Source organism: Pipistrellus kuhlii, unplaced genomic scaffold, assembly GCF_014108245.1.
Source record: "Pipistrellus kuhlii isolate mPipKuh1 unplaced genomic scaffold, mPipKuh1.p scaffold_m20_p_8, whole genome shotgun sequence".
NCBI lineage: Eukaryota > Metazoa > Chordata > Mammalia > Chiroptera > Vespertilionidae > Pipistrellus > Pipistrellus kuhlii.
Window position 1 is genome coordinate 61,556,542 of NW_023425584.1, and position 16,070 is coordinate 61,572,611.

A 16,070-nucleotide genomic window follows, 5' to 3' on the forward strand; every position below is an offset into this window, starting at 1 on the left:
CCAAGAAATTATTCATAGATGAAATGTTATGGTCATCATTTTCTCATCAGAAGATTTGATGACTTAAAATGGCTTTGCCCTAACGGGTTTGGTTCAGTGGATAGAGCATCAGCCTGTAGACTGAAGGGTCTCAGGTTTGATTCTGGTCAAGGGCATGTACCTTGGTTGCAGGCACATCCCCAGGAGCGGGTTTGCAGGAGGCAGCTGATCAATGTTTCTAAATCCCTCTCCCTCTCCCTTCCTCTCTGTAAAAAATCAATAAAATATATTAAAAAAAATAATAGTTTCTCAGACAAAAAAAAAAAATAAAAATAAAATGGGGCAGAGGAAAGAACTATTTGGGTCAGAAAATAATCACCAGATAACAGAAAAAATATTTTTTACATATAAAATTAATTTCTGAACATCAACTTAATAACATTCTATTAGTCACATGGCAAAAAATGAGTACAAAATAAAATGCCACCCACAGGTTGAGGACCGCTGCTGCAGAGCCTAAGACCATCAGAAAACACAGATATTTACATTACGATTCATTAACAGTAGCAAAATTACAGTTATGAAGTAGCAACGAAAATAATTTTATGGTTGGGGGTCACCACAACATGAGGAACTGTATTAAAGGGTCACAGCATTAAAAAGGTTGAGAACCACTGCTCTAGACTGTGAAACTGGTGCTCTGTAGAAAAATAAAGCAGGGTCAGGGGAGAGAGAATGACTGAGTCCCAGTGGTTGGCAGGGCAGCAACGGTGACTCCAATCACTTGAGAAAATGAAATGGCGAAGCCCACAGACCATCTCATTTTTTAAAAATATATTTTTTTATTGATTTCAGAGAGGAAGGGAGAGGGCTAGAGAGATAGAAACATCAATGATGAGAGAAAATTATTGACAGGCTACCTCCTGTACACCCCACACTGGGGATTGAACCTGCAACCTGGGCATATGCCCTGACAGTGAATCGAACCATGACATCCCGGTTCATAGGTCGACACTCAACCACTGAGCCATGCATGCTGGACCAGACCATCTCATTTTTGACAGTAAAATAAAAACTGGAAAGAAAGGAAGACGATGTGAGCAAAGGGGGATCCATAGGGACTTCAAGGACATGTGTTCAGGATAGGAGAAAATGGGCACTTAAAAACAGCAAAGGTCCTCAAACTTTAGCAGATTGATTGAAGAAAACCTGTGTTTAGCTCAAGGGAGAGTCATCAGAAATTTGGGTGGGAGGTCTGAGGCACTGAATGTTGAGACTTCTTGCAAAAACGCTGTCTTTCAGGAACAAACCGAGGATGTGGCAGAGAACCAACACCACTCCTGCTAACTCCTATGGGAAGAAGTGTCAACGTCAGGGAAGACTCTGAAGCATCCCTAGACAAGGAAGGCGGGGGGGGGGGGGGGGTGGACATGGAAGCACTTGGGGTGGAAGGCGGCAGTAGAGGTGGTTTCTTCTCTTTCTGATGTGAGGGTTAAAACTGTTAAATTAATTTAGTGGCCATTAGACTGAGGTGCTTCTAAGGCCTGAGCAGCCTGCAGCAGCCAACCAAAACCTAAATCTGTCAATACCTCAAGGTTAAGAAAACAAAACCTAAGGACACCAATCACACCAACTAGGCTTTCCGAATAAGGCAACTTGCTCAAACTGTAGCCAATCAAGCAATTTCCTGGCTTTGCTTCCTGTCTTCTCTAAACAAGTCTTGCTCTTGACTCTTGGTGAGTGCTCCTGACCAACCTCTGGTTGGGCGCTGCCTGGTTTTAATAGATATTTGCTCAAATAAACTCTTAAATTTGTAAAATATGCCCCAGTTTATCTTTTAACAGAATTTAGAGAGTATAAAAACAGCTAATTACATTATTGATGCTGAAGAAAATTATTTTATTTTCTAAATGAAGGCTTACTATACCAAAATAAGATTTCTTACACTTAGGTATCTAGGGGGAAAAACACTTATACACAATAATATTAATGACTTTCTTTGAAATCTTGGATTATATTTAGGTTTTCTGTTTGGATTTTCTCTAACTTCTAAATAAATATATATAATTAAAATTATTATAAGAAAACATAGTAAAATACATACACACACACACTCACATACATACATACATATACATGAGCATCTCGTAAGGATTGGCAAACACATTATCCTGGAGACTAGCTGACCAAATAATGAAACCTTTAAACAGAATATGAAGTTAGAAAAATGTCCGGATGAAGCTGCTAAACTGTTAACTGCAAAAGATAACAGAGATCTCACAGAAAGAACAACAGCAATGGCAGAAAGGCCCGGGATTCTGACCAGACATAACTGAGATGATGTTTGGGAAGATATTACAGAACTTCAGATGCCTACTTATCAAAGCACAGAAGGCAGGCACCAGGCCAAATTAGCTAGAGACTTAAGTCAAGGACAAAAAGACTGTGACAGAGGGTTTTCAAATAAAATACTGTTCAAAGGAACAGCTGGAGGCAGAGCTGCCATGGCCCCATGTGTGTGTGGACAAGGTCCTCACCAGCACACCAGCCATGGCAGAGCTTTCGGGTACAGAGGAAAGAAGAGGGCAACTGACACGCTATCATTTGGGGGACACACCGACATTGCCTGGAGAGTGGAAGTCAGTGGCTGATCTTGAAATGACAAAAGGAGGAAGAAATAAGGAGGGAATGGTCAAATGCCTATGCATTTGCTGGAAGTTTCAACTGAAACTAGAATTTCTGATACACTTTGTCCTTGACATTCTGATAAGTTCACTCACAGAAAGTTGAACAAACTGCAACTTTGGCTCTAATTCTGATCAACAAATGATGGGGGTGGGGGTGGGGAGGAGCACAAGGAAGCAGCCAGGTAGGGGGTGAGAGCTATGGCTGGTGAAGCAGAAACATTAAGAACTTAGAGGTAAGCACTCAAAGAGAAGTTCCCTATAGTAAGATTCGAACACTAAAGTTTAAAAGAACTGATTTTCAAAGTTCAAAGAAAATATATGCTTGACCTGAAACTCAAAAGGAAAGATACTTCAAGAGGGAGGGCTCTCCAGAATACAATTTTAACTATACAATTGCAAATCATCCCAGCAGATGAAAATGGAGAGCCATCTAACGGTACTGATGTGATCCCCCAGGGGGCAGCCTAATGAGCTCAAATTTTTAAAGGACTGCTACAAAAAGATCAAGAGAAGGGTCCATATGAAAGAACATTCGCATGGTCCATATGAGCTTAAAATTGCAAAAATGCTAAAGACAAAAAAAAAAGGGGGGGGGGCCTACATTGCTTAAAAGTTATGTTTGAACTGAGAACAAGAAAGACACAGACCTGCTGTTGGGGACAGATGGTGGTTCTCAGATGATAAGAAAGACAAGGATAATCTCCAGACGGGAAAGGAAGAACAAACCTTGCTAAGAGGGAAATGGATAAAGAGATCAAATGACTACTCTTGGCAGGTTGAATTTACCCCAGAGCACTAAGAAAATTAACACCTGAAATGCTACCAATAATCTTTGATAGATCCGGGTGGACCTGAGATTGGGTCAACCCAACAGGCCAAAGAAGAGCATGTGTGTAGTCCTAATTTTCAAAAAGAAAACAACAATGTATTTTGCAGACTATCTGGAAAATTGTTTTAATAGTGTTTTAAATGAAAGGACTACTCAGGAACGGAAATGAGACTCTGAGGGCTAGACTCTTCCAGGACATGCTTGCAAACAACAAGTAGCGCCAACATGTCGGGGCCACTGGGGGACTGTTTGGACGGGAGGATGTAAAAGACGCTTGTGTCTCGATGGAGGTTTGAAAAGTTCTTCCACGATATCCTGGAGGACAGGATGGAGAAAAGTGGGCTGAATGACACACTCTGGTCATATTAATCGTGGACTCAATGAACTTCCATCAACCAGAAAAAGTCTCTGTTGGAACATTACATGAAGGGGTAGATTTAGGAAGGGAAAACTTGTAACCTGTGACATGAGGAACAGCGGAAAAAACTTCAAGAATATAGGCTCAAAAGAAAAGATGACCCTGAAATACTTTAAGACATCTTATAAGGAAGGAGATCAATAATTTCTCCATAGCATCTCAAAAAAGAAAATGGCATGGACACTCTGGATCTAGGGCGCTCAGGGTCAATATGGTATCCAAACGGGCCAGTGGCCATCTGCTGAGGATGGGTGCTCAACAGATTAACCCAAGTAAGGTCCTGTATCGGTTTATCACAAACTTTGGGATAAAAAAATCAGGTCCGGAAATCAAGGAGTTGGCAGGGCTGCGTTCCTTCTGGGGCTCTAGGGGGTAGTTTATTTCCTTGCTTTTTCCAGCTTCTTATAGCTCCTTGCATTTCTTGGCTTGTGAGCTCTTCCCTCGGAATCACCTGATTTCTGCTACTAGACCACTTCTCCTCTGGCCCTGATCCTCCTGCCTCCCCTTCATGCAGACCCTTGTGATTACATACATCCCACCCTGGTAATCCAGGATAATCCCTTTAAACCTTTACTTTAACCTCACCTGCAAAATTCCTTTTGCTATGGAGGGAAATAGTCTCAAATTCCAGGGAGTAGGACATGGCCATCTTTCGGGAGCCACTGTTCTGCCTCGCATAGGCCCTCCCAAGCCTCAGAGACTCAGCAAATTCTCTTCTGGGAAGTCAGGGGCTGAAGAGTCAAGGGCCTAGAGACACACTGTTCCAAACTTCTTAAAATCCAAACTATGGAATTATTCTTTTAAAGGTATTGACCAAGTTGAACATGTCAGCTTGAGTACAAGTTTAATGTAGTTAATTATAAACGCTGGACAGATACCAATCTTTTTCAAAAACGCTCATGTTAACCCAACGATTAAATATTAACTTTTTAGTAAAGCCGTAACATTTATTTCCTTATAAAGCCCCATTTACAGGCTTACCTAACCTTTTAAATAGAGCAGCATCCATTACCACAGACCAGGTGGCTGTTTATAATCACCCGAGAGCTTCCTAGAACTGGGCTTTTTAAAAGGAGAAATGCATGACACACTGAGGGAAAGGTCATGAACACAATGCAGTTCTCCAGACTTCGCTATCGCTCGTCTCTTTCTGTTCACAGTTAATCACCACCAACTCCCCCTGACTCCAACCACCTGTCTCCAAACCCAACAATAGGTCAGTCTTCCAGACAGCCTCCCGAGAATATTTTCTTTGAAATCTGGCCCCAAATGAGAGACTTATAAAAAGATCAAAGGATTTATAAAAACAATTTCCCCCTAAATTTCAAGTCAAGAGAAACACTATTCATGCTGATGATAATCAAGTACACTAGTGGTATAAAAAAATAAACAAATCCACAAATAACACTTCTCATCAACAGTTTCATCCCCTTTACATGTTAAATATCTATCTATCACCTATCGATCTGCACATATATATAGCTATTGCAGCACTGCTAACAAAAAGCAAACTGACTTGGACAGGAAGAATTAAGGACAGCAAGATGATGACAGGATGAGGAAAGGAAAAGGAAATTCCTCCATGAGATGTAAGCCACAGGTGAAGAAGCAATGAAGTCTTATCCACTGGGATCTCCCCAGCACCTGATACAGGGCCTGGCTACTAGTGGGTGCTGAAATGCAGAGAAACACGAATCTAACAACTGGCACAGGAGCACGCACAGATAAGCCCTTGAAGGAATGTTGAACGGGTCCCCTCATTAGTAGAAATGATGGGACACATCACCGTCAGAGAAACAGGATGGTGGCCTTACTTTACTGTCTTTGTCTGGTTTGGCCGCTGAGCTGTTCCCACAAGCCAATGAAGCGCCGTCGGGAGAGGCGGGAAGTCCAGAGAGAATGGCCATTATCTGGCTGCTGGGCTCGGTGTCCACGGAGGCGGAGGTGATGCTGGGGGAGGTGATCGAAGCGGCCGCAGCACAGGCTAAGGGGGCACCGGTTCGGCCCATACTGACGGCAGCCATGGGAGGCGGAGGCTGTGAGGAAGCCAAAGGGTGATGGGGCAGGCCCATGGGCGCGGGGCCCAGCCCGCTGGCGTTCTGTACTTGGATGGGCGTCACCGCTGCCGTGGGGCGTTCTTGGTTGTGTGCCAAAACTAGTAAATGACAGCAGGGAACACGGTAAGATTCAACGTTCCAATAAATGCTGCTCATCAAAATGTGAGTCATTTCATTGCATCCGTCCGTAATGAAAGGTTGCTATTGCGTCCATACAATAAACAAGGGATGTGTGGCGGTTTAAAAGCACTTAATCTTAGCGGGGTCCCGGGATGCACTTCCCTTCCAGATTGGAGTCTGTTGAGTGCCTAGGAGCTTAGCTGTAACCCCGAGGCCCTTCAGTTAGAGAAAGAAGGCCTTTCCACAGAATGAGAGACTCGGAGCCAGCATCTGTTGGTGGTGTACCCTGTCAAATGGCACTGGCCTCTGGTCCTTTTTAAAATTATTCTCTTTTCTTATTAACCATTTTCTTTCTTTTGCTTTTTTTTTTCCCCCCATAGAAAAATCACAAGTTTACTCCCATTGTTACCCAAGACTCTTGGTAGGTATTCAACGTTATAGAAAAAAAGAAACCGATTTAAGGTCCCACTGAGTCTAAAATAGACTTGTCACTAAATTCATAAAAAAAATCATCTGCACACTTAGCTGCAGTGGATGTACAGTGAGATTGGCGATCATGTGGTCCTGGCTACATAAGTATTTTTCAAATACTGCTGCCATTCTTAAAATCAGCCTAGTCTCTTTCAGGCTTTGGATCTACAGATCAGGGAAGGCTTGGCCAAAGTCAGCAGACGTAAAGTGCCACTGACTGGACTCTGTCTACTTCTATTTCCTGTTATTTGTTATCTTACTTCACATCTGCTTTTGTCAACATCCGTCATGGAAGATCTGACACTACGCAGATGACCCTTTTCCTGATGCTTCCCAGTCCGGTTTCCTCCTTACCTGTCCTCACAGCATTGCGGGCCTGGTTGACTGTCATCTGCCCCGTCATGTTCAACAAGACCTTAGCCTGAGGACTCGTGTGGATGTGAGCTGCTGACACCACAGCTGTGGGGACCACACTGGGACTCCCGGCCATTCCATTTCCCTGGAGCTTCTGGGCAGGCCCTCCTGCCGTGGAGGGACTGACCATGGTCACTCCCCGACTTGTCTGACCAGCTGTAGACACAGGAACTTTAGCTTGGGAAGCATTTGTCATCGCCCTGCTGAGACAGAAAAAACAGATAGCTCCATCCATTAGCGAAGTGGGGGACAGAACAATGAAAGGGGGGGTGGGGGGAAAGACTAAAGCTTTACGACAAAACATTTTAAAAAATGAATAGGATTATTTTTACGAAGTGTAAAAATAGCAAATTCAAACTCACAATGGCCCTGAGGCAGAGAACGGTCTTGAAATGTATTCTGAGTCACAGAAAACCATGCACTGTATTCTGCTCAAGAACATCCAGTTACTGGGCTCAGCGTCCCACACCAAGGCCGAACCCCTCTACTGACTTGAGGCCCTGGATTCTCCTACTCCTGCTACCCAACAAGCCAGGCTTGTGACCTCCATGACAATCACATGCCCATGGCCCTGCCTATGTTTTCTGCCCTTCTCCTACTTGCCCCCAGCCCCACGTCACCCAAGGGCTTGTGTACATGCATGTGGGTGTACGTACACATATACACATACTCTTGGAATGTCCTCTCTGGCTTCTCTTGACTAACCTTAATCTCGTTTATTTCAAGATCCAGCAGAAATCCTATCATTTCAAGAAGCCTTGCTGAAGACTTTACCATTATTTTTCATGTGGATTTCTCTTTCCTACAACCCTGATTACAAAAATGAGTGTATTGTTTTTTAGAAAATGTCTTATTAAGTATTCCTGACTCAGTCAAAGTTCCTTGAAGACGGGGCCAGTGTGCAATGGCTCTTTTCCATTTCTCCAGGATTTGTAGTTACAGTGGCACTGCCAGTTCTAAACAAATACTTATTGGTTGAATTTAATTAAATTAGGTTTGGCATAGTTTTGTGTAATGTTTTTTTTAATATTCTAAGTTCATTTAAACATCGATTCTATTTATAGTAACTTTCTCCTAAGTAGACTACTTCATTAACTTGAACGTTCTCATTATGTACCATGAGGAGTAACAAAAAATTAACTCTAAGTAAGCAACTCTCCAGAGACTTTAAATAATTTGTTTTTTGAGTCTTATGAAAATATTTTCCTCTATTAGCTTAATATTTTGGTTTTGGTTCATTTTACTTCCCTAGTTGTTTCTGTGGTTTGTTGGGGATTTTTTTTTTTTTGTGTGTGTGTGTGTGTGTGTGTGTGTGTGTGTGTGTGTTTTCCCCATCAGGAAGAGCCTATCTGGATTTACCTTCTGGATCCTGAATGTAGACTTTAACATACACAGAAAAGAAGGTCTATATCGATTAAAAATCTGCAAGTCAAATGAAAACTAGCACCATCTGCAACCACAGTGATTTATATTTGATTAGGCTGCTGGCCAACGTACAAGTCAAGGCCAACAGCTGACAAACATGTCAATTCATTAAGCCATTTATTCAGAATCAGGGGGTTTAAGGAATGACTTATCACAGTTAAACCTGGACCATTTAAGGGCCCGGTGACCAGAAACTGAGGCTCCCCGAATGTCGCTGCCATTAAGGGCATTCTATTCAGTTTCCAAGGCTACTTTCCTCAGTGACCAGACGATGGGCTTATCTCGAAATGAAATAAAGGACACGTTTGTATATCTAACAGCCCCGACTTCCCATTACCCTGTAACAGGGCTTCTCCACCTCCGAGACATCTGGGGCCAGCTAATTCCCTTCTGAGGGAGGTGTCCTGTGCACTGCAGGACCTTCGGCAGCATTGTTAGCTTCGGTGCACTAGGTGCCAACAACAACCGCTCTTCTCCCTCCCCACCCTCCATAATGCCAATCAAGTGTGTGTTCACACGTTGCCAAATTCCCCTAGGGAAGCAAAATCACCTTCAGTTAAGAAGGATAGAGAATCTCTACCACAGCTAAGGAATTTTATTTCTGACTGGTATTACAGAACTTAATTGCCAGAATTCAGAGGTAATCAGGCTCTTAGAACCCAGAGGCGGACCACCTAGGTCTGAGCACTTCATCACTATGGGATTTCAGACCAGTTATGTAATCTTTTGGTGCCTCCATTTCCTCATCTATCAAGAGGGGATGATAACAAAAACCACCACAACGAGTTGTTCAAGGACTTGGGAGTTAACGTGTGCAACGCATTTAGAGATCTGCCTGCCTGGCGCATAGCAAGCATTATAGAAACATGGGAGTATTAAGGAAATAGTTTTTGTTTAGATGAAACATTATGTTCTTCCAAGCAGCAAAGTATTGAAAATGGTCTTCTACATGTTACTTAAAGCAAATAACTTAAAACCCAGTGCATTTATTCGTGGAAACCTACAATTTCACATAGAGCCGTGTGAAAAGTAAGCCAAGTATTTTAGAGTTAGAAGGGATCACAGCAAGCACAGATACGGGTGTTTTTTTTGTTGTTGTTGTTTTTAATGTTGGCTGTGTAACAGGCAATTATAACGTGAGAAGGAATCTGGACAGGCTGAGCGCCACAAAGGAGAACAAAGCTTCTCTGTTTGGGACTCAGTGAATCGCTTGTTCAAAGCCATACCTTGTGACGGGTGCCACGTAATTACCAGGGAAAACCCCGATCTTGCTGGTATGCATCGATGTCCCTTTGAACCAGCCATCCTGGCAACGTTCAAACACTAGAAACATCTCCCCTTTCCTCAGCTCCAGCTCGTCCTCTTTCCGGGGAGTGTATGGGTAGATAGCAACATATCTGGAATAGAAAGAATATCTGATTTCGGGCTGAGTAACTACCAAAACCCGGAGGCTCAAAGCTCATCTTTGGTGTGAAGTCCTGAATATCTTGCACAAATGAAAACAGAAAGTGCAGTCCTTACACCTGTCAGCAGTATTGGTACTTATCCGCTGACAGAGGTTTTGCCATCGACATTGAAAAGGCAGAGTCCCCCGTTTCCCCTCCCTCCCCAAAAGAAAAAGAAAGAAAGGCAGAGGCCTTCCTGATGAAGAACTGCCGCCCGCCTGGTCCCCCCAGCGTGAAGGTGACCACCCCGCCAAATGGTACTTGCCGGGTGTGAAAGAATTAGGCAGCTTCCCAGAGTGCCTACCCTGCTGCTGGGGATTAGGTGCCCACTGGGAAAACTGAGCTCTTCACATGGCACTTGTTAGGCTTGGGGAGGAGCCCCGAAGGGGGACAGATGGTGTGAAACCCCACCGTGAGACACAGCATGCGGCCTTCCACACACAGGCAGAACCCAGAGGCTGGGGCTGCACCTGCTTTTGTGTGCTCGGCCGGGAACAGGACTGAGATGGGAACAGTCAACAGGGCGTACGGAAGAGCCCCACCAGGCAAGGTGACTGTGCCACCACCACAGGGAAACCGGGCAGGCTATGCCAACCAACTGTTCTTCCCAGGGCCAACCTGGTCCACGTATAAACTCACACAATATAAGACGCACAAAAACCACACTGTATTTTGCCATGAATGAACTCTGAATGAGGTGACTAGACTTTTCTGGATTCTAGGGACTTACAGCTTTTCACATGCATACTACAAGCAGACCTAGTTTGTATGGGGTGCCTTCTCATTCCGTAGTATTCCAATGAAAACAAGACAAAAGGCTCAAAAGGCAGCTCCGTACACATAATAACATTACGAAGGAGCAAACATCTGTCTCCCTAAACTCTGAAAGGCCCTCCCTCCGCAGGACGGCTGCCTAGCGAGCGCCTGTATCAGGCCCATTTTGTTTCGGCGGTCTCCTCATTATATGCATGACTGGGTAGAAGTTTGCAGAACACAAACCACTTTGGAAGCCATAAGCCTGTCAGCAGCTCATATCAGAAAGGTGTTTCTCTGCCTCTGCTCTTTGGGCTGAGCTTGAAACGCACGTTTAAGCGGCAATAAATGACACCCTCACTTACACGCTGGGGCGAGTCTGAGGTCGTAAATGTGCAATCTGGTCAGTGGGCCCCGCGGTGGGCCTCGGTCCCGTTCCAGCAGCAGCAGCAGCAGCAGCGCCCGGAGGTGTGGAGACCAGGAGAGGGGGTGGGGGCAGAGGAGGGTTCATAGTCTGGTATGAGAAAGAGAGGGGAACAAAATGTTTATTTACATGTTTTATGGAAGGTGGGAAGGAAAAGGAATCAGAAATCCATGGGAAAAGACTTCAATGGAATCCAAACAGAACAGAACCAGCAAGCTACCTAAGATGAAAGCTTCCTTAAAACAAAATAAATAAACAAACCCTCCCCTCCTCACCCCCCCATTGCAAGACTCCAATCTTGTTCTCCTTTAAGATCTTAAAGCCATGGCAATTTTTTTTCCCCACAAACAGGTAAGTAATCCCGCTTGGGGGGAGGGAAAGAAAAAAACAAAACAAAACAATAACACAAAAACACCACATGAAACAACGGTATGTAATTTTAAGATGAATAAGACTTTTAAGTATAAGACTTGGCCAAGCATCCAAATGCCTTTCAAAGGGACAGCTATAATGTCTCACAGCTTGCTGGGAATTAATTTGTGATTGTTTCTGTAACCTGAAACTTAAAACACAAAGCAAAACAATAGGGCTATACTATATCGCAAGCGCTGCCCTTCAGAAGAAAATTCCCTTTGATGCCCGGGTCTCCACAAAGCCCAAACAATAGTAAGCCGCAATCACTGGGCCGTTGTTGCTACTTTTTGCTTATTCTTTTCTTAACTCTGCCAGCGTTTGAAATTTAGGACTATCAAGGCTGGTAATCTTTAACAAGTACACCAGTGAAAAGCTGCTGGTTCTTTTATGGGCACAGGCAAATGGGGCTCTGCCTACAGGATTCCATGCCTTTTGAAAATCAATGGAGCAATTGTTACCTTCTGATCCACACACCCCGGATAATTCTTTAGGGTCTGTACACTGAAACTCCTGGGAACACAGGCACAGAAAGACCCGCCTGCACCCTCCCTGAATCTTTGAGCCACTCGATGTAAAAACCGAATCCAAGGAGAAAGGAGGAGAGAAGAACGTAACCTGTGAAAGCGCAGATGGCTTAGACACATCAGCATATTAATGAGAAGAATCCAATGACTTCTAGACATAGATCCTAACAGTCATTGCGTGTCTTATTTTTATGAAGTAAAAATGTGAATCTCACCCACAACACTGACTGCATCTCCCTATTAAAGTACATAGCTCCACAAACATAATAAACAGAGTGGGACAGTTTTCCAATTTCTAGACATGCGTGTTGCAACTGTCTCACACACTCATATTTCATTTTTTTTATTTTTTTTTATTTTTTTTGCTAACGTGACTTTCTGGAAGGATTTTTCCCACAGAGCAGCTGAAGGTGGTGCAGAGCAGCCAGGGCAGAAATCAATGGGGCACAGAGCTGCTTACACAGTGCTCACCCGGGCAAGGCCCAGGGCGGCTCAGAGAGTCAGAGCTTCCTGGAAGTTCTTCACGCTCGCCCTAGGAACGAGGGCAGCATTCAGATTCTGTCACAGCTTTGGAATTGGCACAGACTTGGGCTCAGAGCCTTCAAACCCTTTAACCCGGAGAAGGACAATCATCTGTTCCATTTCATCTCCTCCTAGTGACAACACGGACAGAAGGAACGCTAAACCTTTGTAAGATATTCAGCAAATGTGACCTGGGCAGTGACACACCAGTGGCTTGACAGGTGAGGTAACAAGTCCAGACTGCACAGCCACTAACATATCACTGGAGATTATAAAATTACTACTTAGCTGGTTTCCATTTAAACCCTTCTAAACCCAATCTCCAAACAGCATGGCTGTGGCCTCGAGGCAGAAGACAAATGGCATGTGGGTGACAGGAGCCCTGCGATCGAGGCTCCTAGGAATTCCTGAGCAGAGTGTGGAAGGCACAGAACCAAACACCCCCACTTCTCATTCTCTGAGAACTCCATCTTCAAGAGGAAAAGAAATGAAAATTGCTTGTTATATTTTAACTTATTAAAACAGAGGTGGGCCCTAACCAGTTTGGCTCAGTGGATAGAGCGTCAGCCTTCGGACCGAAGGGTCCCAGGTTCAATGCCGGTCAAGGGCATGTACCTTGGTTGCAGGCACATACCCAGTGGGGAGTATTCAGGAGGCAGCTGATCAATGTTTCTTTCTCATGGATGTTTCTAACTCTCTCTCCCTCTCCCTTCCTCTCTGTAAAAAATCAAATATATTAAAAAATAAAAATAAAAAATAAAAAAGAGGTCGTATTATTGTAAATTGGTCCTAAGAAGAAGGCAAGGACATGGACAGGTCTGATCAAAATATACATCACATTTTGTGAACAAAATGTAAAACTAGGTCACCCCTTGTAGTTCATAATTACAGTAAACAAATGTTTCATGCATGTTACTTTTACAAAGAGTAAACAGTAAGCATTTAAAATATGGATAAAAGGGGATATTTTAAACGACCCCAAAGATTGTGCCTGAAATAGACAATATTAAAAAAAAAAAATTGGACAGGGTTTTTCCCAGTACTGGGTTACCCATCTTTGGGGACATGTGCATCTGTGAGTACATAATATGTGTTCCTGGGTATAGCAGCACACAGACAAAGGCCAAGAGGGAGAGTCTGATTAAAATCAGATTCCTAGATGTTGCTCAGCCCTGCAGGGCTGGTAAAATGATAGGGCTCTGGCGAGCCCAGGGCTGTGACAGACGAGGAAGTTCTGTGGGTTGCTTTATAAACAACCTCCACTGAAATAATCTGGTGATGTGGAAGTTCAAAAGGTAACCCACTGTGTGTTGTGCTTCAGGCAGTTTGCTATCCTGCAAGACCTGAAATGTCTACAGCGCAAACCACAGCCTTTCCCTAACACGGAGCCGACCCGCAGACCGGCCCGTCATTTCACAGCCTGGGCGGCGGCCGCAGAGGCCAACAGCACTCTCCCCCAGGAGGAAGACACCAACGTGTCCAAGGCCCTGCCAGGAGCACAGGCGACACTTTGCTAATAATACGCCGTTAGTGTACCGCTGTACAGAACCAGGTACCACAGGGAAATGCCATGTTCACCAGATGCTGCCTGGGTCACTTCACAGGGGCATCACACGTGTTCATCCCATGCAGCTTTACGGAAACTCAGCAAGTCCGTGTGACCGAGGTAAAGCTGTCCATCGCAATGGCCCAGGCCACAGAAATAGGGATGCAGAACACGCGACGTTGTTCTGATGTGCATTAAAAATGAGCTTCCTGCCGAAGCCGGTTTGGCTCAGTGGTTGAGCGTCGGTCTGCGGACTGAAGGGTCCCAGGTTCGATTCCGGTCAGGGGCATGTATGTTGGTTGTGGGCACATCCCCAGTAGGGGGTGTGCAAGAGGCAGCTGGTCGATGTTTCTCTCCTATCGATGTTTCTAGCTCTCTTATCTCTCTCCCTTTCTCTCTGTAGAAAATCAATAAAATATATTAAAAAAAAATAAATGAGCTTCCTGTTTCTGTAGATCCAGACCTTCCGGTGGCCAGTATGAGGTCATGATCCGAGGCCAGAATGACTACTTCTGAACAACACTTAGCTCAAATACAGGCCTTCGTGGTCAGCTACTGTAAACTGGTCGTATTTTGAGTGTCCAGGTTCCTTCCCAAGACTCTCTGATCTTGAAAGACGATGAAATTATATATGGTAGAAGCATGGTTGTTGGGGGCGGAAAAACACAGATTCAAACCCAGGCTCAGCCATATAAGGCAGCCCTCTATTTCTCCCCTTTGCTAGAGCGAGCACCTCTCTCAGAATGGACTGCAGGCCACTGACCAGCCACATTTGCTACTGGACACTGTGCGTGAAAAGTTCAATTACTGGGTGTGGGACCCCTTCTCTTGGGTGTTCTCTCCTCCTCTTGCCCTTTCATGAAAGTAGCCCAGACAGTGTTTACATGATCTGGATTTGGCTAAGGACAGAGGGCAAGGACCATTAAGTCTTTTTATTTCTTTTTCTTTTGCTTTGGGTTTAATGTATACAGCAAGCAGTAAAATCACCTGTCCAGCCCTGACCCATGTGATCAGTGGGTAGAGTGTTGGCCCATGTGAAGGGTCATGGGTTCAATTTCCAGTCAAGGAATGCAGGTTGATCCCATGCCCAATCAGGGTGCACGTGGGAGGCAACCAATCGATGTGTCTCTCTCACATCGACCTCTCTCTCTCTCTCTCTCTCTCTCCCTCCCTCCTTCCCCTTCCCTCCCTTCCTTCCACTTTATAAATCAATGGGAAAAATATCCTCAGGTGAAGATTTAAAATAAAAAAAAATCTGTCCAGTGAGCTAAATACAGATAGGATTCCAAACTTCAGTAAGAAAGTTATTCTCATCAGGATTGACACTGAAATAAGACCCAGTATCAAAATCTGGACACTTATAATTAAGTACTGAAATGATATCTCTTCCCTGTTTTGTAGCTTCATACTTTAAATTCTAACCTCCATTAAAAGAAATATTTCTTATTTTTTTATTTTTATTGAATTTATTGGGGGGACATTGGTTAATAAAATTATATAGGTTTTAGGTATACAATTCTATAATACATCATCTATATATTGTATTGTGTGTACCCCATCAAAAGTCAGTTCTTCTGTCACCATTTTTCCCCCTTTTACTCTCTTCTTACCCACCCCCCTTTTCCCTCTGCTAATCACTGTTGTGTCTACGAGGATTGTGGATTTTTTTGATTAATCCCTTCACCTTTTCCATCCAGCCCCCCCAAACCGTCCCCTCTGACAATTGTCAGTCTATTCTCTTTATCTACGAGTCTGTTTCTATTTTGCTTGTTAGTTTATTTTGTTCATTAGATTTCACTTGTCTCTCTCTGACAGACTTATTTCACTTAGTAGAACACTCTCCAGGCCCATCCATGCTGTTGCAAAAGGCAAGATTTCCTTCTTTTTTATAGCCGAGTGGTATTCCATTGTGTAAATGTACTACAGCTTTTTACTCATGGACACCTGAGCTGCTTCCAAATCTTAACTATTATAAATAACACTGCAATGAACACAGGGGTTTAAACGGGGGCAAAGTCTTACCTATAAAGCGCTTTGCACTG

General features: G+C 44.0%; 1 protein-coding gene across 5 annotated transcripts in view; it reads right to left on the bottom strand.

Annotated features, from left to right (window-relative positions):
• SH3RF1 (SH3 domain containing ring finger 1) overlaps window positions 1-16,070 on the bottom strand; it is a 162,870-nt gene that overhangs the window by 13,901 nt on the left and 132,899 nt on the right. For 4 of the 5 annotated variants that reach the window (XM_036425404.2, XM_036425398.2, XM_036425399.2 and 1 more), the window contains 4 exons: window positions 10,964-11,112; window positions 9,627-9,797; window positions 6,916-7,175; window positions 5,728-6,068 (listed from right to left, as the gene is read on the bottom strand). In XM_036425404.2, coding sequence (XP_036281297.1) covers window positions 5,728-6,068; window positions 6,916-7,175; window positions 9,627-9,797; window positions 10,964-11,112 — 921 coding nt within the window. The remainder of the gene's footprint in view (window positions 1-5,727; window positions 6,069-6,915; window positions 7,176-9,626; window positions 9,798-10,963; window positions 11,113-16,070) is intronic. The other variant, XM_036425401.2, reaches the window with a different exon arrangement.